The sequence below is a fragment of the Wasmannia auropunctata genome, unplaced genomic scaffold, assembly GCF_000956235.1.
Source record: "Wasmannia auropunctata unplaced genomic scaffold, wasmannia.A_1.0 LD334213.1, whole genome shotgun sequence".
NCBI classification, from domain to species: domain Eukaryota; kingdom Metazoa; phylum Arthropoda; class Insecta; order Hymenoptera; family Formicidae; genus Wasmannia; species Wasmannia auropunctata.
The window spans coordinates 17,683-41,078 of NW_012028677.1; the positions used below are offsets into that span (position 1 = coordinate 17,683).

At 34.4% G+C, this 23,396-nt stretch overlaps 4 protein-coding genes and 1 long non-coding RNA gene across 10 annotated transcripts; 2 read left to right on the top strand and 3 right to left on the bottom strand.

Moving 5' to 3' along the window:
• Nucleotides 1–2,258: 2,258 nt before the first annotated feature.
• On the bottom strand, nucleotides 2,259–2,919 carry LOC105459054. Its single transcript, XR_975623.1, has 2 exons — nucleotides 2,720–2,919; nucleotides 2,259–2,348 (listed from the first exon to the last, which is right to left on the bottom strand). It is a non-coding gene; the product is annotated as an uncharacterized LOC105459054 (long non-coding RNA).
• A 7,305-nt stretch (nucleotides 2,920–10,224) lies between these two features.
• LOC105459055 (ubiquitin thioesterase otubain-like) lies at nucleotides 10,225–12,261 on the top strand. The gene is made up of 5 exons (XM_011704725.1): nucleotides 10,225–10,390; nucleotides 10,455–10,507; nucleotides 10,866–11,165; nucleotides 11,482–11,682; nucleotides 11,772–12,261. The coding sequence occupies exons 1-5, from the start codon at nucleotides 10,348–10,350 to the stop codon at nucleotides 11,967–11,969; spliced, it is 795 nt and encodes a 264-aa protein (XP_011703027.1). The 5' UTR covers nucleotides 10,225–10,347; the 3' UTR covers nucleotides 11,970–12,261.
• Nucleotides 12,262–12,595: 334 nt separating this feature from the next.
• On the bottom strand, nucleotides 12,596–14,045 carry LOC105459057 (UPF0693 protein C10orf32 homolog). 2 transcript variants are annotated; one of them, XM_011704730.1, is made up of 4 exons: nucleotides 13,841–14,045; nucleotides 13,646–13,773; nucleotides 13,300–13,551; nucleotides 12,596–13,196 (listed from the first exon to the last, which is right to left on the bottom strand). In XM_011704730.1, exons 3-4 carry the CDS (start codon nucleotides 13,435–13,437, stop codon nucleotides 13,017–13,019), a joined length of 318 nt encoding a protein of 105 aa, XP_011703032.1. In that variant the 5' UTR covers nucleotides 13,438–13,551; nucleotides 13,646–13,773; nucleotides 13,841–14,045; the 3' UTR covers nucleotides 12,596–13,016. The 2 variants fall into 2 exon arrangements, with proteins under 2 accessions (XP_011703032.1, XP_011703031.1); XM_011704729.1 differs by having other exon boundaries at nucleotides 13,646–14,045.
• On the top strand, nucleotides 14,002–17,945 carry LOC105459056 (myb-like protein X). 2 transcript variants are annotated; one of them, XM_011704727.1, is made up of 5 exons: nucleotides 14,002–14,081; nucleotides 15,481–16,810; nucleotides 16,902–17,093; nucleotides 17,241–17,428; nucleotides 17,743–17,945. In XM_011704727.1, exons 2-5 carry the CDS (start codon nucleotides 15,500–15,502, stop codon nucleotides 17,912–17,914), a joined length of 1,863 nt encoding a protein of 620 aa, XP_011703029.1. In that variant the 5' UTR covers nucleotides 14,002–14,081; nucleotides 15,481–15,499; the 3' UTR covers nucleotides 17,915–17,945. The 2 variants fall into 2 exon arrangements, with proteins under 2 accessions (XP_011703029.1, XP_011703028.1); XM_011704726.1 differs by lacking the exon at nucleotides 14,002–14,081 and adding an exon at nucleotides 14,608–14,697.
• Nucleotides 17,946–19,348: 1,403 nt separating this feature from the next.
• Nucleotides 19,349–23,354, bottom strand: LOC105459058 (zinc finger protein 345-like). Of its 4 annotated transcripts, none has more exons than XM_011704734.1 (3): nucleotides 22,951–23,169; nucleotides 22,443–22,797; nucleotides 19,349–22,355 (listed from the first exon to the last, which is right to left on the bottom strand). In XM_011704734.1, exons 2-3 carry the CDS (start codon nucleotides 22,755–22,757, stop codon nucleotides 20,367–20,369), a joined length of 2,304 nt encoding a protein of 767 aa, XP_011703036.1. In that variant the 5' UTR covers nucleotides 22,758–22,797; nucleotides 22,951–23,169; the 3' UTR covers nucleotides 19,349–20,366. The 4 variants fall into 4 exon arrangements, with proteins under 4 accessions (XP_011703036.1, XP_011703035.1, XP_011703034.1 ...); XM_011704733.1 differs by having other exon boundaries at nucleotides 19,349–22,364; XM_011704732.1 differs by lacking the exon at nucleotides 22,951–23,169 and adding an exon at nucleotides 23,329–23,354 and having other exon boundaries at nucleotides 19,349–22,797.
• Between the last annotated feature and the right edge of the window lie 42 nt (nucleotides 23,355–23,396).

The following is a 23,396-nucleotide window of genomic DNA, read 5'->3' on the forward strand; positions in this document are numbered from 1 at the left end:
TTTACTTGGGACCGATGCATAACACCGTAAAGTGTCGGGACTGACGCCGACGCTGCCAATTTGATAGATTTCTTAGTGAAAGAGACTGGACTGAAAACGGAAGACGTTCACTTTATTAATATACATTACCTTGTATAATACGATATTCACATGTTATAGTACCTACAAAGAAATTGATAAAAATATTTCTAGTAAAACAGACAAAATATTTTTTTTATTGGTCTGTTATTTAAATATTTTATCAAAACTGATTTTTTCCAATAAACTACAAATGAAAAAGTACCTGAAACTAAATTTTATCTATCGAAAAATCCTATGATGGGAAACAGAAAGCACTTAAAAAGAATAATTTTACAGAATACCGATTGCAACAAGGATATTATAATTGATAAAGATGCTGCTAAAAAATGTTATATAAAATTGAAATAGAAAAACATTTCGATAGTGCGAACATTTTAAACGTATTTCACGCGTCTTTTATGCTTTTATATATCATTTATAGGAGCCTGTATATTTGCGTTCTCTCTTGGGCCCATCTCTCTGTATCGCTTTTGGGGCGGGCGAGACCGATTTAATTAGACGGAAACGTAGTTACAGGCCCGAGGAGTATAGCGAGAGACAGTATTCTCGCCGGAGCGCCGCAGAGGGAAAAGCCTGCGAAAACGCGGGCGTTAAATTGCGGTGAAATTCGCGAAGAGATCCGTCTCTTCGCGATAGTAACGCATGCGACACCGCCGGGCCAATTTCCCTGCGGCAATTCCGCACGGCATCGGCCGAGGGAATACGTCAATCCCGGCGACAGCGATGTCGTTGAGACGTCGCAATCGTTTCGCGGGATCCACGCCCCGCATCCGATCGACAACCAGTTCACGAAATTGTAACGGAGAACGCACGTGGTACAGGGTTAATTTTTTCCGACTGCAAGTGTATCCCTCGCACGGGTCGTTATTAGTTGAACAAGAAATGCATAAGCGCGCGACGATCGAAAACAGGCTTGAACGGTCATCTTATTTATATAGCAGAAAATTTGTTTAACAAACTTGTTCGTAGCGCTTCATCGATAACGTTCGCAAGACAAGTAGTTGGTAGCTCGCAACGAAGAGAGCTGGCATATTGCCGAACACGAGAATTCTTGTCGAATATTTATTATTTTCTAAACAAGAATCTTAAAGTAATATTTTGATGTATATATTGTAATTAATATAGATGTATTATTATAACAATAATAATACAAAACGTAATACATTATTTTTTATTTTTTATATATTTGCGGACTATTCTATATTGATATAAGGCGTTAACACTACATGCGTAAAAGATATTCGCGACTAGAATATAATTAAATGTTCATATATTTGTAACTAATAACTAATTTAATATAATAGTTACTTTATACATATATTTCCAACTTATTTGTCAGTATGAGTTACGGTCCACTTGATGTTACAAATACTTTGAAGCATTTGTGGCGCCAAGTGGATCGCATCCTTAATGTGATTAGTTAGATTTGAATAACTGCACTACTGACTGCGTAGAAGAAAAAGTCGCTCAATGAGTATTTGGTGATTTTTTATTACGATTGATTTGTATATTTAAATCCTGCAAAAAACTAAAGGCAAGAATAATAGGTATATTAAAAATCACTAAGCGCGCATTGAACTGATGGGCTGTTTTCTGAATGCATTCATGCAGTGTTCCCTACATGATTCCTATTGAACTCGAAATATATATAGATGTGTGTGTGTGTGTGTGTGTGTGTAATATAATTTTAAGAGAAATATAATACAATATAATATAATAAATTCTCCTATTATTTAAATAAAATTGTGTAACATATAAACATAACTGTTTTTCTCTGATGTTTTTAATGATATTAATATTATGTATGTTGTTCTGTTATGACAATAGAAAAGTACGTAACTGAAAAAGTAACGACTTGTTACTTTTTAAGCAACTCTAACTGTAACATGTTTTTTTACAATTGGTAACTTATAACTAACTATACTTACTTTTTGAAAGCAAAAAATTATAAATGTAATTATAGTTACTTTTACAAATTAACTTTGCTAATTCTGCATATATTCAAATAAAGAATATATAGATTATTAACTTGATAGTATTAAATAACGAAAATCAACTGTTACATTTGCAATAATCCAAAATAGGCCACTTGTATTAACATAGCATAAATAAAACTTTAAAAAATTATGTTGCATTAGCTAATAAGGGTCTAAATAATATAATTGAGAAGTTCGACATAATTTAAATTTTCGTTTATTTCAATCCATTATTTAAGCTTAATGCTTATAAATAGTCTTTTCGGAATATGGGCCGTCAACACTTGAGTCCTATAAAATTAATAACACATAAATACAAAAATCATTTCTTCTTTACAATAATAATGTACAAAATATTTCTATTTAAAATATCTTATTCTGTTTTTTATATATAATATAATAACATTTAAAGAAGGATTTATTTGTAGAATATTTCTTTTTCTTTCATTCTCTCATAAATCTTTTATATTTAACATGTAAAACAGTAACATGTAAAATAGAGTAAAATATATTAATATAAAAATTTCTTATTATGCAATTTATATATACGTCAATTTGTAATAATATTAATAGACAACTATTAATTAATATTAAATTACAAACATATTAAAATTTGATATTAGTGGAAATAATGTATAATGTCAAAAAATTAGTGAATATACCTTTTATACATTTTTTACGTTATGTACATACTCCCTGTAGAGCAAGTCTTCTTGCTTCTTCAGCAGTCATACTGCAGGCATATACTGCAGGCATTATTGTAACTGTTAGCGTGAAAACTGCAGCCAAGAACAAACGAAATGTTATTGTATTCATAATTATACGTTATATTTCAGTATAGTTTTTAGAAAAACTGATTTTTCTCTAAAATCTGCGTGATATATATATATATCAAAAAGGTACATAAAAAAAAACTTAATCAGACAAAATAAAAATATTATTGGCACGACATTTCTGCGTAATCAGGAATCGTGAAGAATAAAACTGCATTATACATGTTTAAAAGAATTGTAAAAAATTGATCACAGATGCCATTACGACGGAAAAATATAAGTATTAAAACAAGTAAAAGAGATTACAGTGTTATTTTTAAAAATAATAAAAAGCTATTGTAATTAATCAAGCAATAATTTTCGTTTAGAACAATACCCTAAAACTATTTATATTATTTTCGTCATAAATATGTAAAACCCTTTAGTTTAGTAATCTATTAATAATATAAAATATATAATTAATATACATTATAATAAAATTTACTATTTATTTTTGTATGTTATATTGTAAAATTAATATACAATGATAGAAAGATGAAATTTAAAAAATACAAGAATTTTATAGACCTGTGGGATCCTCCGCAGATATAAGTGCCTAAAACTATTTATCGAGCAAAAAAATGTACTTGCTTAAATTCAGTACTACATCGAAATTTTTACGACCGCAAATCACTACATGCTTATCAATCATAGCGCGTAAACGTTTCAACTCTGCTTCGAGTCCTCTTCAGTGCGATAAATAAAAATATCATCATTACAAACAATCTAATAGCATTGATCTCTGTTAATCTCATCGTCGCTTCTTCCCATCGTCACAGTTAAAAATCCAAATTGTTCATAGTCAAATTAAAGGTTAACTATTTAGACGGATGTCTGTCATGATGTTAAGAAAAGATTAAATCCATAAAATTGTTAATCATTAACAATTTTATGGATTCGATCTATCATATGCAGTCTCCTAATTTTTTACGTCTAATCGATCGCAGAAAAATTTTCTCTATGGAATATTGTTAGTGGTGTTTTATTGATAACGTTTCCGAGATCAATATATATAAATGATGACGTAGACGCGACAAAGCGAACTGATACATTGCCGAGGATTGTCGAATATTATAATTATTTTCTAAACAAGAATAGTAATTAAAATAGTATCTTAATATACAGAACAGTTCATTTATAATAAAAAATATAAATATATCTCGAAAAATATAGAAGACACTCTCTTTTCTGTAAATACGTTTCCGGACTAATTTCCCTCGAGCGACGACTTAATCGGACGTGAAAAACTAATATGTACCGTGGCAATATTTATCTGCGAACTGACATTTCCTCATCCACGCCCGAGATTCGCGCGGCTTACATCCGGATATACGTCCGCTCAATAGAAGGCGAGGAGAGTTCGCCGATTGACCCGATAATTCGTTCGATCAGACTTTTGTTAGCCGCAGCAGAGCGAACAACGTCTTTCTCAGTCTCCGGCGTAAAAGTACCGGGCATCTACGCCGCCTCGAAAAATAATCGAAGATCTTCTCTGTCGTGTTCCGTGAACCGTGGGAAGAAGCCGTGTAAATCAGATTAGACGCCATTTTGAAACTAATGAGCCGGGAAACGGGACTTCGAATCGAGAGAGGAGAGAAAGACAGAGAGAGAGAGAGAGAGAACGATTCTTCTCTTCACTGTACACGCGGTTCCTCTTATCCTCCCCTTCGTCTTCTTTCTCCAGCCTCGCTTCACCTCCAGCCTCTTCCGCTTCCTCTGAAATTTCCAAAGCATTTCCTTCTTATTTCCCTTTATTCCTCCTCTTTGTTCTCTTATCCCGTTCTCCCGTCCCCATCCCCGTCCACGTCTCCTCATCCTCGATCGGCCTTCCATCCCCTTTGCATCCTTTTCAGTACTTGAAAACAATAACGCATTCCTGCAGCCGCGGCACGGTAATTAACCATTTGTTAGACGCTGCGGAAACAATGGTCCTCGTCCGTTTACTTGCGCGTTATCTCCTTTTACTTGTACAATGGTACGCCGGTACGGCATGATTAGCACGTTTTACAACAAAAACGATCGAGATTTGCCGTGAAAGATACGCTATTTTACAACGTTCGACACAATTTGAAAAGTTCCCGACTGCCAACGAAATATTTTACTGCAGGTGCAGTCTACTAATTTATGCGGCTTTTATTAAATCTCAAGCGATGTTGAAGTTTTGCGAAAAGGCTCCGACGATTTGAATCATATATAACGTGTAAGTATAACACATTTCTTCAAAGTTGGCGGCATGCCTTATTTTTCTTTTATTTATATCCCTTGTTCCTTCAAAAATTATATAAATACGCACATTCATTTTTTCCATGTAATTCATGTGAGCTATTTTGCCTTTTTTCGATCTTTAGTCTTTCTAATAATATATTATATAAAAGTTTTAATTTTCAATTTTTGCAGTCTGACAATGCATTAAAAATCAATGCATTAAAAGTCCATTTTAGACGATAAATCAAACTTCAGAAAATTAAATTTTTTTTTAATTTTATTTATAATCACATTAATTTTACTTATAATCTTTACTATGTAATATATGAAAAAAATTGGAATCACTCATATGTAAAAGCATACATAATTAAATGCACATGACACATATCTTGAAATGCATGGTACACACAAATAAATATAAGTGGAAACGGGATTTCTCTCTTAAAATCTGACTAAAATTATAAATCTAAAGTGGACTTAACGTTTAGTCAAATGCCAAGAAATGAAGAACGAAAATGAAGGAGAAACTCTTCGCGTTATAATTATATTTAAATTCTCAAATAAATTTCACAATCTAATTGACTCTATAAATATTGTCGAGTGATATCGTTAATTGTCGAGAAAAGAAAGTCACCGAAAACATTAAATATTCCCTTCAATAATTATCATTAATTTATGTTGTGCGTGTAATAAACATTGTGATAAGCCTAAGAAAAAATTAGATAAGCATAGCGAGTTTTTGGCGATCTGCAAAACGTCAGTGCAATATCCTCATCTTCTCCATAATCTGACGTATTTTCTCCGCAGTATCGATAATCGCATTAACTCTCGTCTTTGGCAAAATATTACGGAGACGCGTGAAAGAGAGAGAGAGAGAGAACCATAAGGTAAATTTCCGTCTCTTATGTGCGGTTTGACCTAATAATTTGTTATTACGTCAACGACCGTGCTCGTCGCGCGTATCTCCGCTGCGGCCCTCGGCGCGAAGTTAATTTCGCCCGGTTTTCACGTTAAATCAGAGAATTTAACGAAACGCTTCCTTCTGACTGATAAAATTCAGCAGTTTACGATGCTTGTTTGCATGCGAACGAGATGAGAAATGTAACGGGCACGAATGATAGTCGCGCTTAATCGCTGAAATTCCCAGCGTCCGCTGCCGCGCGCAACGGAAGTTTCGCGTGTGTGCGCGCGAGGGGGGTAAAAAAAAAATAAAACTTCGCCTATTAATCCTGCGCGCGCGTAGATCCTCGTCCGCGGCGCGGTACGGTGGTCGCTAATCAGGATGGCGTTAAGCCGCTTAGTCGAGCGTACGAAGCTAAACGGTGATAATAAAAACAAGCGTGCATAAATTGTGCGAGCTAGACGAACGGTAATTTCCGAGCATTTAGTTAGGGATTTAATCCCGGTTCACAGATACGAAGGGAGGGTATTTTTCACCCTCTCGTGTTTCCGCCAAGTGTCAGTCGTCTCGGGTATACGTTCGCCCGGTTCGCGCGTCCAGTTTTGGTCAAGGAAATGTATGTTGCTCTACCGTCTGTGAAATACAACTGAAGAACACGCGCAGTTAGTTCATAAAAATGGTTAAAATGTAATTAAGTAGTATAACACTAAACGGACATCGCACGCACTCGACCGACAAAGAAAATTGCTCTCTTTTTGTGTAAAAAATGCAACGTTCTTAAAGTTAAAATTGAAATAGAAGGGCTATATAATCAGTAAATTAGAATTTTCCAAAAATGTCATTGTTCATCGTAATATTTAATTAACACATATATAGTTATTTATCTATTTATTATTTAAGAAATAATAAAGCAAGTTAATAAATAGTTAATTTAATTAACTATTTATTTTTATATAAATAAAAATATTTCTAATAAAGAAATAGTCAATTTAACTAATTATTTATTTAAAATATTGTATTGTCACTTATTTGGAAATATTAGTGATGTTATATATACCGTTCTACTAGTGTAGTAGTGCGTATCCACTTTCATAACAGATGAATTATATATAATACGATAATGAAGTTAAAAAAGAAATTATCGACTTGGCACGAGAATCCTAGAAATCTAATTACTGTGCTAAAAGTACGCAGAGAAATAGAGAGAAGCGATGTTCGGATTTATATAACCAAACTGGATATACATATAACTGTCGCAGGTAGAATCGAATCTGTCCACCAGACCGGAAGAGCAACACGATTGCGGGCGCGATAGCGAACTATGCCAGACAGATTAGTACCGATGCTCTCCTGGGCGAATATACCCCTGCAGCTAATTACCTGCTACGTCACGCTCCCGTGATAGAAATCCTAATTACATATTCGCAACTTATATTCTATCGCGTTGTTTGTTAGGGGACAATGAGAGAATTTTGCCGAGGGATTAAAGCGAAATCGAATTCGAAGGATTCGCGAGAGTACATTTGATGCGGAAAAACCACGGTCACCATTAAATTAACAATTAAATTGATCTTGAAATGTTAAAAAGAATAAGATAAAGATTTAGTTCGATGCACAGAAAATCAGAACGGTACAGAATTATTTTGTAAACATATATACAAAATGATAAAGCAGTAAAAAAATACAAAAAAAAATAAATTGACACTAAAATTCAATAAAGTTGTATGAATTATGTGATGCCCGTGATCAATAACAGATGCTTGACGGAAATTACAATTAATAGCCATTGAAAAGATTAAAAACTGATAAAAAATAATATTTAAAGTTAATATTATAGTTTCACAATGTTTAGGTAGCAAAGCCTCAATACGTTCTTAAAAAGAATAAAAAATTATTTTAATAATTTTACATTATTCTATGACTTATATAGTTACATAGAAAAATGAATAAAAGAACTACTATTAAAATAGTATTAAAATATCCAGAAAAGTTTATCATAAATTACAATAAAATATTTACATATTTGCTACTAACAGCTTTTTATTCATCTCATACTTATTTGTAGCATAGAAAATATGAAAAAAACGTAAAATATATACCTTCTATATTGTGTATAATTATTCTTTCATTTGAAAAAATTATTCTTTCAAAGAGTACATTTGAAGGAATAAAAAAGAAACCTATTGATGGTTTAATTCTTACATTTTTTATATGTAAAAAATTGTGTTCTTTATAATATTCATGATATACATAAGATTGTTTAAAGCATAACAAGGACCAGCTCTTGCCAATTCCTCGTCATTCGCAACCTTTAACCAAAATCTGAAAAAATAATTCCGTACTCAAATTTATGCTGCTATTATCACACTAGAAATTAATCCTTCAATCTTGTACATTAATTTTTAATTGTTAACTGATGTATAATTTATGATTAATAAATTCTCTTACATAACTGCTTAGCGTATTATAAAAATTTAATCTATTTAGATTATTTTTTTATAACTATATATGAATCACAAATCGTGTCGATGATGCAGTCGATAATAGCTAAAGTTTATTATATTGTAGCTTCATATTGTTTTTATTTTCTATCCACGAGTTGGCATGCTATGATAATAATAGTAATATAAGTTTATTATATTTTATATTTCTCTTTATTTGTTTTGTAAAAATATTAGTTTTATTTATTGTAGATATTGGCACCTGATATTTTTTATTTCACCACCACGATTTATTCTCGTGTTTACGCGAAGTAAACATTATATTTTTAAGTATAATGATATCAAATGGTAATTAATAGTAATTTTCAAGAAAAAATTATAACGTCCAATCATTGACGATTGATCCAATTGGGTGCACGTGCCACGTTGATACGTATGCACATATCCGTACACTCACGCATATATGTACACGCATGATTATATAGACACAGAATGCAACCCTGTCTAAGCTAAAATAAACGGAACTATTAATTGGAAACGTGTGTAAATTCTACTGTGCAGACGCCGCCATTTGAGCAAGTATAATATGTATACGTACCGACAATGTATACCACCGCGCATTAAATATCAAAATATTTGTTAATTGTTATTTGCAAGTAATAATCGAGGTTTCAATTCTGTCTATTAAAAAAAAAATTGTCTTCAGCGTGAATGTTTATTTATATCCGTTAAGCTGCATCTTATGCTATTAAAAATTGAAGCATATTATTAATGTATAATATTACATCAATAAAATATTTTAAAATTGTCAAATTATCTACCTATATCTGAACAAACAAGATTAAGTTCGTGAGATTAGTTTTTTGATAAATTATTTTTAAAATAAATTTTCTCTACTAACTCGAGTAATTATAATATGTTTTAAAGTTTTAATAATAAATGATTCACAGACATTTGAACTAACCACCATTGTTGCGACTTTAAAATAATTGTAATGTTTTACAGTAGAGGTCAGTAAAGACAAGGTCCAAAATTTTATAGTATGCATACGTAAATTAATTATCTATAAAACGTTATTTTTTCAATAGGATACATTAAAAAAATATTGTTAATATTAAACGTAATTTACGGTAAATAACGAAATCCGCAGAAATATTAAAGATCCGCAATACTATAGGTAAACTTTTTTTTTTACCAATCAAGTGATAACATATTGATAAATGCAAAATGTAACCGATTGTTGATAACTATAATTACGATTTTAGCTACACGCGCATAAATCGACTAGGAATACAAATACATATATTAGAAATCTAATATGTTCTGCTGATTGAAATAAAAATATTGATTGAGACAATATAAAAAATTTTTATTAAAAAATTTATTTACTGCTAACTGAATTCAAAAGTGATAGTTATCACAAATATTATCTTTAGTATATAGAAAATAAAATAAATAAATTAAGTAATATATATTTGCAAAGATGTATTATCGTACGTAGAAAATATATCTCGAATCGATACAAGAAAATTCGATTAATCAGATAATCTTATATATTCAAGCAACAATTTCATAAAAGTATTATTCAAAGGCACGAAACCTGTTTTATTTATCAAAATGCGCCATTTTTCAACATTTATTTCATCGGTGCAGTGATCGGAATTATAACGAAATTGCAGGTGAATTTGAGACGAATTCAAAGAATATCGCTGCGAGTCGATTGTGAAGCGAGTCGATTAGTCGTGCCATTACCATCTTTATTAACGCGTCACGTAAACTACCTAGATTGAATCTGCTTGATAATGCTGCCAACGCAAAAGCGTGAAGCACAGCGGCAAACAACCTTTTCAACTTCACATGGAAACATCGGGCTTTTGTTTACGATTGATAATTTGACAGACGTTGTGAAATTTAGCGGAGTCCTCTGAGATATGGAAAATAATTCGCTTAAGGAGCAACCCGTAGAAAACACAGGTCTCTTAGCAGTAATTTGTTATTGAGAAGTCAAGCTGGATAATTTATTAAATCTTTATTGCAGATGTCAACCAGGACGAGTTGATACTTCAACAACAGAGACGTATCGAGAAGGAGGTTAATATGCCGCTTGTGTCACGTTTACAAAGTGTTTTTGCAAAAGACGCATTAATTTCGTTTAATTCGCGTGATTAAAAATAAAATTTATCGCATATTCAAATTAGCCTTGTCACCTTCTTCAAGTATCTCATTTGTGAAGGCGTCTCGACATGAGAAACGGAGACTATTTTATTATTTATAATTTATTACTCGATGAAACGTATATCTATGTTTAAACAATATTACACTGCTTTTAACAGTTTGAATTTTACTCCTTAAGCTAACTTGACAATTATCGAATGCTTTCTTTTTAATGAGATCTAGGACTTCCATGAGATTTCCATCTTTAGATACACAATTATCTTCTGTATTTCAGATCTCGGAATCTATAGCATTAGTTGGTGAAAAGGAACCGCTGAAGAGCTTAGAACAAGAATATGCGGAAGATGATGTGTATCTTTCGAAGGCGAAAGCCTTGGCTCAAAAGTATTCTTACATTAGGAGAACTAGACCCGATGGCAATTGTTTCTTCAGAGCATTCACTTATGCTTATTTGGAGAAATTAATTGGGAACAAAGAGGAGTACGATAAGTTTCGTGAACTAGCTTTAAAAAGCAAGGATAGCCTTGTGGCACTAGGTTTTCCCCAATTTACAGTCGAAGACTTTCACGATACGGTGAGACTTTGTGCTTTCATCTTTGAATTAATCCTACGTATAATAGTACATCACGTAACAAATTATAAAAATTTATGTTAAATTTTAAAAATATACATATTAATATACAAGTTTTTAAAAAGCATGCGTAGTATATATCTAATATGTATCTATATATATATATATAAACGTATGTATCTTTATATGTATTGTGTTTATTACATATGTATATATATATATATATTAGATAATACAATTTAGTCACACAATGTAGAGTTTATTGTGAAGAGCATGAGATTGATTTTGAATTTGAATTTTCTGATTTGAATTTTTACAGTTTATGGAAGTCATTGACAAAGTAGGCGGTGACACAGAATCCAGTCATATGGAGTTACACAAATTGTTCAATGAACAAGGTTATTCCGATTACGTCGTTGTGTATCTTAGATTAATTACATCCGGTCAGTTGCAGCGCGACGCTGACTTCTATCAACATTTTATTGAGGGAGAACGTACTATCTCAGAATTCTGCCATCAGGTTTGTATCTTACGTTAATTTTTCGATCTTTCTATGCTGATATTTATTCTAGTATACTTCTAATACTTTATTTTACTTTTTTTTTCTAGGAAGTCGAACCAATGTATAAGGAATCCGACCATATTCACATTATAGCAATGAGTAGTGCCCTAGGAACTGGTGTTAGAGTTCGTTATATGGATAGGGGTGCAGGAACTGAAGTGACTGCTCATGACTTTCCTGAAGGTGCCATACCAGCTGTGCACTTATTATATCGTCCCGGTCACTATGATATTCTTTATCCTTGATGAATCTGACGTTATGCACTTTTTTTTTTAAAATACGATATAAAAAATAATTTCTAATGGCCAGATTTAAACTTCAAATCCTATTTTCCAAAACCGTTTTAATTAAAATACGCAATGTGTTATCTTCAATCTAAAGAGAAAAGGAGTAAATATAAATCGATTTTGTGTTTAGACACATTTTAGAAGCCCCTAAGTTTATGCGTATGAGTTTGTCGATATATCCTATCGTTTATAAGTGTCATTTTTAATTTTAAGACTAATTGTCTGGAATAAATATCAAAGCATATATATATATCGTGGTACTTAATTCCCGTGGTATTCCTTTCTTTTTTTCTGTCCCTCATTCAGGTGTTTACATAAATAATGTTAAGTTCAGTCATCTGAAAAATTAATATATTTCGCAGTAATCTTAAAAAGAATATTATTTCAACTTTATATTTCTTACATACAGAATGTAAGTTATATATTTTAATTACATATATATTAATTTTTTAAATATATATGCAAACATATTTGTTCTCAATCTACAAATACATCACAGAAATGAAAGACATTTTGTAATCTTAACTTAATAGCGAAAGAATTCATAGCAAAAAGAAAAAGAGAAGAAAGACAATTCGATGTTATATAAATAATTTTTAAGTCGTATTTCCCAAATTTAGAAAGACGCCCCCCCTCCCCCATGTTCTTAAAATTAATAATCAATCCTGCAACATAACATTCACATTATATCATTTATAACACATATATCCTGCAGATACGCATTAAATAGTTCTCTTATATACAACATGAAATAAATACTTTTGTCAACATTATGTCATTGTCATGGTTGCCACCTTCTAAGAAATACTGTGCCGGACATGTAGTGTTTTGCCAAAAGATTTTTCATTGAGCCCAAATAAAATCATCCTGCTTTCTCAACAAGGTTATCATTTTTATCAAAATTTAAAGCGCTCACTCGGAGATTATTTTCGCGTTCCGGAGAACCGGAGATTTGTCGAATGCCGCGGAGTCTCCGGGCGAAAATCGAAGAGGCGGCAACCGTGGTTATCGTTGCATAGATCGCACTTGTTCGGTGACCTCTTCCAACATCGTCGAACTTTTGTCAATCGTGTCCATATGATACTCCAGGTGGGTAGCGATGAGTGCGAGCTTCTTCAAACCGGATTCCATCGTTTCCAATCCATGCTCCTGCTGTGCGAAATTTCTCGCTGCGTGCATTAAAATCTGCAAGAACAACGGAGTACGTTTGTAGCGTGTACAGAAATTACTGCAATAGACAAGCCGTAATCTTTCCTGGAAGCCCAGTTAGTGAAAATAAAAATATTACTTCGCTGCTTCTGGAGCCTCGTTGTATCTGCCTGGCGAGCGAGGCGATGTTGTTGACGTTAACCTGCACCCTATCCGCCAGTCTCATCTTCGATTCGATGAACAAGCTACGCGCGCTTGTGCTGGACGCTGAAGCCATGTTGTATTGTTTCTCATTAATTGTCGGGTAGGTCTTGCGCCTGATATTATCCAGGATAAACCGTGGTGTTTCTGGTTGATTGGTATTCTTATGGGAGAGACTGTTTCATTATATCTGAAGAAACATTACGTGTACAATTGGAGGCGATGTTTCTTGTAATTTGCATCTTATCTAATTTCAGCACATTAAAGATATTATTAAAGATTACCTTAAAGATATCCTTTATAGGCGTACGCTTTTACGCATTTGACGTTTTTTTTCCCCTCTTTTACTCCACCGACAGGTGAATTATAGCGCCTTCAAAAAACGTTTTTTTTTTTTTTAAACGAATCGCATCTAAAGAAAAATAAGAAATCGATTCGTAAACACGATGTACTCAAATTGCCCAAATAATCACAAATACCTCACACAGCGAATTCGACACATGCAACTATTTTTGCAATCGCACTACCTTTCTGCACTTCAAATAAAGCAGGAGTGTGCGATTAGGACGTCGGAGAGACAAGGAGACAGGATCAAAAGTGTCGAAAGAGTTCAGCTGATTCAGCTGCGAGGAACAACAAACGTTCCGTCAAGTGTTTTTAAAGACCGCTATGCATGAAGGTGTCCAAATGCGGAAAGTGCAATTGAAGGCATTTCAATCGGTATGAAATATTCAACGAAAATTCCGCTGGACGTATAGTTAATGTCAATATATCGACCTCTTATCGCTCTCGAGAGCGAACTTTAACCTTTAACCTTTTTGTCGTTAAATTCATACGCGGTAGCCTTTAGCTTGCGCTAGTGACAGTTAAACCCTAGTGACGCGCAGTGCGAGCGATCGAATTTTCCGTTACCTTCTTGGAGCGTTATTTTACTTTAAGGTTACGTTGCAGATCCTAACCAGAGGGCAGAGAGGATCCTGAGAGCGGTCATGCCCGCGATTTAGCTGCGATGGCGATTGAGCTGGTTTCATCGCCTCTGGAAAGTGGACATTGAACTACCAACTAGAGAGACCACGCTTTCCGTCCAACGCGTGCTTCTCATTGGTCTCTCTAGTTGGTAGTTCAATGTCCACTTTCTAGAGGCGCTGAAACCAGCTCAATCGCCATCGCAGCTAAATCGCGGGCATGACGCTATGACCGCTGTCAGAATCCTCTCTGTTTATATAAAAGAAGAACCTACCTATACGGTTCGCGCGCGAGGAAAATATAACCTCGAAAACGTATTTATTACGTTATTGCATTGTTTTTTTCGAAGATCACACACGCAAGACGACAGGTAATGTCACCGAACGCGCCTGTGATAATTTAACGAGCAATTACGAGAGAAGGATAAGCAATTTTTAAAAGCTTGTACTTTTTCTATTTAATTAATTAATTATTAAATTAATTAATATATTAAAGCAGATATATAAATCAGATTATTTATTAAACATTCTTTATATTTAATTTTATTTTCATTTTTATTCTTCAAATCATTCTCTTCATCCGTTGTAATCCTATTCCCACTATCTTTATTCTTACATTCAATTTTATGGACATCTTTATTCTCTGATTCTTCTGTCGAATCGTTATCTTCATCGTGTGAGATTTTTTTCTCATTCTGGATATTTTCATTCTTAACTTCATTGGCATCTTCATTTTTTGATACTTCTAAATCATTGTTTTCTGCACATATTTTTCTGTACATATTTTTTGATACTTCCAAATCATTGTTTTATGTACATATGTACATAAAAAGTGAAAATCTATGACCTGTATGGAAATGATGATATCTAATTGTTCAAGAACTGAATTCTTTGTCCTTATAAAATAATGTTATGATTTGGCGTAAAACTTTAATGAGGTTTCACGAGGCCTGTTTTGACTATTTTGCGTAATGCTACCTTTTTGAACTTTGTTAAATAATATAAAACTTTGTGTACATGCATAATGGTTAGCTGGTCTCAGAAAATATGTATATAAATAAATTACGCCTTATACAGAGTTGATATTTATATATTCATATCTATAATTATGTATATATAATCTTTTGCTGATAAAACTCTGTTTGAATTGACAGCATTATCAGTTAAATCAAAATGGAAAAGGATGACGCAAAAAAACCACAGTTGTTCACAAAAATTCGCTTCAAGTTCAATTCAAAAGAATCTTCTGAGAAAAAAGAAAAAGAAGAAAATACCAAGAAAAGGATGAAAACGTCACAGGAGGAAGATAGTAATTCGAGGAAAAGATTGAAAAGTGAAGATACCTGCAAAGTTAAATGTAAGGGTGAAAATATTAGAAATATAAAGACGTCACAGAATAAAGATAGCGATTTGACCGAAAAATCGAAGAATGAAGATGCCAATGAAGTTAAATACAAGGAAAAAAATATTCAGCATAGGGAAAAAACCTTACAGGATGAAGATAATAATTTGACGGAAAAATCGAAGAATAAAGATGCTAATAAAGTTAAATACAAGACTGAAAATATCCGGAATAAGAAAAAAATCTCACAGAATGACGAAAACGATTCGACGGAGGAATCAGAAAATGAAAATGCCCATAAAGTTAAAGATATTGAGAATAGAATAAATGCGTCACAAAATAAAGATAGTGATTTGATGAAAAAATCGCAAAATGAAAATGCCTATGAAATTAATAAGGATGAAAACGACCGGAATAGGAAAAAAACTTTACAGAGTGAAAACAATGATTTGGAAGTATCAAAAAATGAAGATGCCAATGAAGTTGAGAATGAAAATATCCAGAATGAGAAAAAACTCTCACAGGATGAAGACAACGATTCGACGGAAGAGAATAAAGATGTTCATAAAGTTGAATGTAAGAATAAAGATAGTGGGAATAGGATTACAACATCAGAGGATGAAGAGAATGATTTGAATAAAAATGAAAATAAAATTAAATATAAGAATAAAAATATTAGGAACAGGATAAGAACGTCACAAGATAAAAATAGTGATTCAATGGAAATGGATTCAGAGAAAAAAGGTACTTGTAAAGTTAAACAAAAAAATGAAAATATCCCGAATTGGATGAAACAGAAGGAAGATTCGATGAAAGAATCGGAGAATGTAAATGTTAATAAACTTAAATGTAAGGATGAAAACATCAGGACTGGAATGAAAACATCTCAGAATAAAAAGAGCGGTTTGAAGAAACAATTAAAGAGTAAAAATAAACGTGAGACTGAAGATAATGAAAAAAAAATAATAGAGACGTTACAAAATAAAAATTCGGACATGTCGAAAGAAATGCGAAAAAACAAGTACATTTGTGAGGTTGAATTGAAAAATGAGGGTGTATTAGAAGACGAGTATTGTAGCGATGCGACATATCTAGCACAACAAATAGCATTAGCAGAGCAACTGGACAAAGAAGAATTAGCGGTATTGAAATCTTGATAGAAAATTTAATTTGACAAAAGCTTTTCAAATGAAATATATATGTATAACTAATTTTAAATACTTTTCATTGCAGAAATTGAGAAACTTATGCGTGCAACTGAGACATGAGGCACCGCCACAGCACTACATTGAAACACGAGCTGGGTCTCACTCAGTAACACAAAAAGAAAAAGAAGAATTTGAAAAAATAATACCGATTAAAAGGGGCTTATTTTCTTTTGAAGAGGACAAAATTATCGCTAATAATTGGAAGGCATTTTGCAAGGTTAGTATGCAAGCTATCTCTATTTGCTTTTTCATTTTATTATCTAAATCTCACTTATCAGAAATATTTTTTAAATACAATTAAAGAATTTTTCGTAATATGAGTATCTAATGCAAAAATTATTTACAATGTTAATTCTGCTAACAGTTGCATGATTGGGATGTAGAAAAAGTTGCACCTTTTTTAAAACTAAGAAACGGCACACAGGCATACATTCGTAAAATCGAAGACAGACAGAGATTTGTACAATTTTTAGCCGATGGTTTACCAGACAGAACTTTGTACAGTGTCTATCATAGATTTAGAAATTTATACGAGAATAATCAACAAGGAAGGTAATGTATAGCAAAATTTATATATATATAGTGCCATTCATAAATGCTGTTCATTCATAAATTCTTTTTAAACGTAAGCTAATGTAGAAATTAGCAATCTAAGCCAATCAAGCAAACTCAATGACATCCAAGTAATCTAGAAAACTTTGCCCGATTGACTGAGATTGTTGTAAAATTTCTACATTGAAAAAGTATAGCATTAATGCATAGCACTGAATGTAATTACCTTTATGTACTTTTATATAATTGTAAAGTAAATATATCAATTTGTAACAATAGTAAAAAAAAATTAACACTTACGTTAAATTGGCTAGATATAAACCTGAAGAAGACGAAAGAATAATAGAACACTTAGAACATAATCCATTTCTCAATGAAAAATGCAAGTATGCTGTTTTGGCTAAAGCTCTTCAGAGAACAAGACACTCCGTTTGGCGACGTTATCGAATATTAAAAAAGAAAAACAAAATACTTAAGGATGATTGATTTATTTTTAATAAGTTATTTTCGTCACGGTAGAGTTTAATTAATCATATAATAACGTGACGTAATTTTTTTATATATAATTAATAGAATAGAAGTTTTTTATTAGTATATCTACAATTTTTTATTTCTACATATAACGACATAAAAAATTGTAGATACGTAATGAAAATTTTTTATTTTAGTTTCTGTCAGTATGTATTGAAATGAAAGTGAATCTTTTTTCATGTAAATAGAAATAATAAAATATCAATATTTTATCATTATAATTAATATTTAAGAAATATTTTTATATGCGCCTCTTATTGTAACATTTTGTTTTTAAAAAATCTTATCTATATAAAATTATATTAAGCGGAGTTTTTTTGCATATGAGTTTTAAAATGCAATGATTTATTAAAATTTTCTGTAAAATATAAAAATGTACAAAGAAATAATGTCCACTAATGTAAATTTTTAATATCGGTTGTATTACACAAATTATGCTAAAATTATCTCATAATTATACAATAAAATACAGTAGAAATCCATATTTTTTTGAATCTATGTGTATATTCAATTTTAATTTTGTAATTAAATCAAATATGAAATATTTGCTGTTTAACTATTTGTTTTCTTTGAATGCTATTTTATTTACAATGAAAGAAATTTATAATCATATAGAACTTTTATTAATACAAGTTTTTATAACATAAATAAATAACCAACATGTTAAATTATGCAGGCACTGTGGGAAATTAAACAAACTCGGTAAATATGTATATTTTGATTGAAAAAAACTCATTTAATTATATATTGATAATCGTATATTGATAAGATGGAGAGATCTATGTCGCAACAAGAGAATTGAACTGAAGAACTAATACTTCCATTAGCAGTACAAAAAATATAATAAAATGATACTAGCTAAGATTTTAAAATACAAACTTTACTTCATTCAGCATTTAAGGGAATAAGGTTTACAAATTTTATATTATTAAATATTTAAATGAATGATGATCAGTCTCGCTTATAACCTGGTTTTTTTATATAATAGATATATGTATAACTAATATTATTTATATGCATATTTGTACATTCCTCACTTATTTTTGCTAAGTTTATAAAATTATTGTTTTCATCATAATATTCCGTTTGATTAAAAATCATTAGATGAAATAAATCCAAATTATAATGTTTTAAATATGATTTGTCAAGAAATGTGTTTTTATTAATCAATGAATAATATTAAATGAACCATACTCTAATTATTACTTTTTTTTTAATACAATATTTTCGATTGAAACATCATATCTCTGTATCTATATTACATACGTAACGGTAAGATTTTCGTTTTAACGAAGTTAAAAAATATGATCGCACAATTCTTCGTATGCATATTAACGTTTATACGCACATTTATTTCATATTTTATGTAATCTAAGTGATTTTTTTTTAAATGTAGCATGAATATGATTATCATTCATTTAATTATAACATATTTTGATGGTACAGTATAAATGTATGCCGATTAAGTTTATTAAATAAGTAGATTGTATCGACTTTTTTCATTCGGTTATCATCCTATACGATAGTCACAGCCCAGAAATTGTATACCTGATATTACATTTCTAGCGCTACTCTTTATTTCTGCTACATCAGCTAGCAAAATTTTTAAAATGTATTCTAAAAATCAAACGATTAATAATCTCGTTGCGCTTCATGTTAACATGATCTTTACAAATTCACATCATTCGTACAAATTTCTAAATCTAAAAAAGAAAAAAAAATAATTCTATTAAATTTTTGAAAATAGTCATTTCTATATTTTTTTTTCACCGGCATTTTCGCGAATGATTTGTCTTCCTTGTCTCCGCTTATATATTGATTTAATTCTCAAATCGACTCTGATAAGGGGGAAAAAAACTCAGCTATATAAAAAAAAATCAACTATTGTATCCTTCTAAAATAGTACGATAACGTAAACAACTATCATGTAATATGTGGTACAACAAGATCTGGATTATACGAAACATACAAAAATATATATATGTATATATGTACATATGTGTGTTGAAATATATGAAGTCCACAAATATTCGTACCTATGATATCAAATAATAAAAAAATAGTTCGCAATTTTAATAATAGTATTGTAATTATACCGTTTTTTTTTTCTAAACTCTTCGATCGTCGTATAAACATGAGTACGTTTCATTTTATTACACCGCGGATACTCGTTTACGTGTTTTTAAAAGCAAAGCATTAGCGTCTCTGGAGCGCCGGGGGTATGTTCGAGGAACGTTTTCCATTATGAAAAATGAGCGTGTATATTTACAGAGATGACGTGCAGCTTACGCCATGCATTTCGTGCATAGGATTTGCAGCTGCAAACTAGCAACAGCTTGTACGCGACACTCTCGGATAACGCAGATAACGCTCGCAATCTGTATGTGACAACACCACCTCGTCGTTCTTAGAACATCTGACCTATCACAGCGACCGGCCGCACTCCCGCCCCGTTATTCACGTTATTCATATTCACGTGGATGTGAGTGACCGGATGCGGCATGTGATGATTGTGATCGTCGACTATCATCTCGCCGTACTGGGCGCGGCAGCGCTTCTGATGCGCGAAGAGGCTGCCGCTGTGGCTGTACGCGGCGCCGCACGTCTTGCACACGTACGGCTTCTCGCCGGAGTGCGTGTACGTGTGCTCCTTCAGCGTGCTGAGCCTCTTGAAGGCCTTGCCGCAGGTCTTGCACAGGTAATTCGCCTCGCCGGTGTGCCGGGTCAGGTGCCTGCGAAAGGCCGAGCTCACGGCGAACGCGGCGCTGCACACGTGACAGACGAACGGCTTGTCGCCCGTGTGAATGCGAATGTGGTTCGCCAGGCTCGTCGTGGTCGTGAAGCCGCTGTTGCACGTCTTGCACACGTGCGGCTTGATGCCGGTGTGAGTGCGCATGTGGTAGGTGAGAGACGAGTTGCTCGGGTAGACCTTGCTGCAGATGTGGCACAGGTACTCGCGCGGCACCTTCTCCTTCGGCTTGTGCGTCCTCTGATGGAGAACGAGGCGGGCCTGGCTGGCGCAGACCTTCCTGCAGATCTCGCAGGTGACGGGCTCGGCCTTCGGCTTGTGCATCGACACGTGCCGTCGCAGGCCCTTCTTGGTCGCCAGGACCTTGTCGCAGTGCTGGCACTTGTACTCGCCGGATCCCTCCTCGTCGCTCTCCTCCCTCTTGACGTTCTCGCCCTCGGGCGCGGGATCCGTCGCGGGGTTGTTGCTCGTCGGCACATCGTCGTCGTCCGAGTCGTACAGCTTGTTGTCGTCCACCAGATTGTCCAGCAGCCCGTGCCCGTGCTTCTCCGCGTGTTTCTTCAACGTGTCCGGCCTGAAGAACCACTTCTTGCACACGGTGCACGAGTACTTCTTGTCGCCGTGCACGAGCGCGTGTCTTCTCAGATTCTTCAACGACGAGCAATACTGGTTGCATATCTCGCATTTGTACAACTCGGGCGCGTTCTCGAATTCGTCCGCCTCGTTCGCCGGCCCGGTGGTCTCGTCGTCGGTGTCGTCCTCGCTCTTGAGCTCCTTCTTCGGCTCCTTACTGTCCTTCCGCTCGCTCGTGTTGATCTGCTTGATCATATCGTTCACCTTCTCCGTGTGCGACTTCAAGTGCCTCACGAGGCTCTGAGACTTGGAGAAGGACGCGTGGCAGAGCTGGCACGCGTGCGGCTTCGACGTGTGAATCTTCTGGTGGTTCTCCATGTTCTCCTGCTTGTAAAACATCTTCAGGCAGACGTCGCACTTGTACTTCTTCTCGTGGACCAACGAGTGCTTCTTCAGCCCCTTCTGCGTGGCGTACTGCTTGGAGCAGACCTTACACTTGAACTTTGACTCCACCGAATCCCGACTGTCGCTGCTCGGCTCGTAGTAATTGTCGGCGATCTCGTCGTCGCTGTACGTTTTAGCCGATTTCGTCTTTCTCGCGGACGTACGTTTCGGCGGGACGCTCTCCTCCTCCTCCTCTATATTGTCATTGGATAAACTTTCGTTGACGAACTGCTGCTCCTCCTCCTGATCGGCACTGCTCTTCTCCACGTACGGATCGGCCTCCTTGTTGTCGTCATCCTTGTTTTGTAAACTGATGATGTTAGACGCATCCTGCGCATCTTCCTGCGCCATCGTCATTTGATGTACCTCGCCCTCTGATATGCAAGAATTCTTCCCCTCCTCTTTACCTTCGAATCCGATGGAGCAGATGAACAGCTTTTCATCCGATATCTGAATCTGACTGGCGTTCAGACTGACTTCGCCTCTGGGAAATGAGTCGGTGGTTGGAATGAACTCCTGCGCGCTCGCAACCACCTGCATGTCTTCCTTGTCGAAGTAATCCTCCTGGAAGTGGTCTGACTTTTTCGACAGCACCAATCTCGTTTGTAGATCCGTCTGCGTACAAGAATCCTGAAAATCCTGAAAAATTACATCACATGTACATGCACTATCGTACATATTTCGTACGTATAAGCAAAAGTAATTTGATGTCTTTACCGTATCGGACTTAGCAGCACATTTGGCAGGCTTATTGTAGTACATGCGCAACTTTGTGTCCGAGTGTTGACACTGTTGCCTGAACTCGTGGGCGACGCTGGCCTTATAAATACAGATGTCGCATATCAGGGAAGGTAATCCATCCTGCTCGTCTATCTCGATGGAGCCGCAAATCTGTATCTTCTGAGAAAGACCCGTGAGCTCGTTCACGTCCTGAGCGGAGGAGAAAATCGACGACAAATTGGTACCCTCGGTGAGACAGATCCTGCATACCCTGTCCATATTAACTGGCAAACTGAAGTAACCCGAAGTCATTGTTTCGCCGAAGATGAAACATTCACCTGCGACAAGTTATCTGCAAGATACAAAAAAGAAAAGAATGCAATAGAAAAAAAAATAAACAAAGACCTTCTCTGAAGAATATAATTTTAATTGTATACATATGTGTGTAATAAAATCGCGTGTAATCGTATAAATTAGAAATATTAAGTTTGTGACAATGCCGTACATATATGTACATATAAGAAGCAAAACGGAAGAGCTTTTCCCGTTTAGCGAGAGTAACGCGAAACAAAGTGCAGACGGCATCCGTCGCAATATGTTGCATCAACATCGCGCGGCACGTCGGCGAGAGCGGCTTTCGCACGGCGTCGCGGGCAATGATCGACGAGGCAATTTAATTATGTCTCATGACCGGGAACCGGGAGTCATCCCGCCGGGATGACTCGGGATCTCCGCGGCGGGCGCAGCCGTGCGAAATCGAGACTCGCGACGTATAACCGCGACGTGCGGGGAGATGTACAGTCCATCCCCTAGCGTCGCGCGACGGCGAGCTCCGTGCGCGCACCGGGGAGAGAGAGATAAGGAATTAAATATACAAATATACCGGAGCGGTTCTCAACCTCTCGGAGGTCCGCGGGGCCGCGTCTCATGTGCGTCGTCGTGCCGCCCCCT

Excerpts from the sequence above, each read along its gene's own strand:
- LOC105459055 (XM_011704725.1), top strand. The coding sequence starts at position 10,348 with ATGGAAAATAATTCGCTTAAGGAGCAACCCGTAGAAAACACAG. Across the intron at positions 10,391-10,454 it reads GCAACCCGTAGAAAACACAG|ATGTCAACCAGGACGAGTTG; the intron begins GTCTCTTAGCAG and ends TCTTTATTGCAG. Across the intron at positions 11,166-11,481 it reads TCGAAGACTTTCACGATACG|TTTATGGAAGTCATTGACAA; the intron begins GTGAGACTTTGT and ends GAATTTTTACAG.
- LOC105459057 (XM_011704730.1), bottom strand. The coding sequence starts at position 13,437 with ATGGCTTCAGCGTCCAGCACAAGCGCGCGTAGCTTGTTCATCGAATCG. Across the intron at positions 13,197-13,299 it reads GAGGCTCCAGAAGCAGCGAA|ATTTTAATGCACGCAGCGAG; the intron begins GTAATATTTTTA and ends TTGTTCTTGCAG.
- LOC105459056 (XM_011704727.1), top strand. The coding sequence starts at position 15,500 with ATGGAAAAGGATGACGCAAAAAAACCACAGTTGTTCACAAAAATTCGC. Across the intron at positions 16,811-16,901 it reads TGGACAAAGAAGAATTAGCG|AAATTGAGAAACTTATGCGT; the intron begins GTATTGAAATCT and ends TTTTCATTGCAG. Across the intron at positions 17,094-17,240 it reads ATTGGAAGGCATTTTGCAAG|TTGCATGATTGGGATGTAGA; the intron begins GTTAGTATGCAA and ends TTCTGCTAACAG.
- LOC105459058 (XM_011704732.1), bottom strand. The coding sequence starts at position 22,757 with ATGACTTCGGGTTACTTCAGTTTGCCAGTTAATATGGACAGGGTATGC.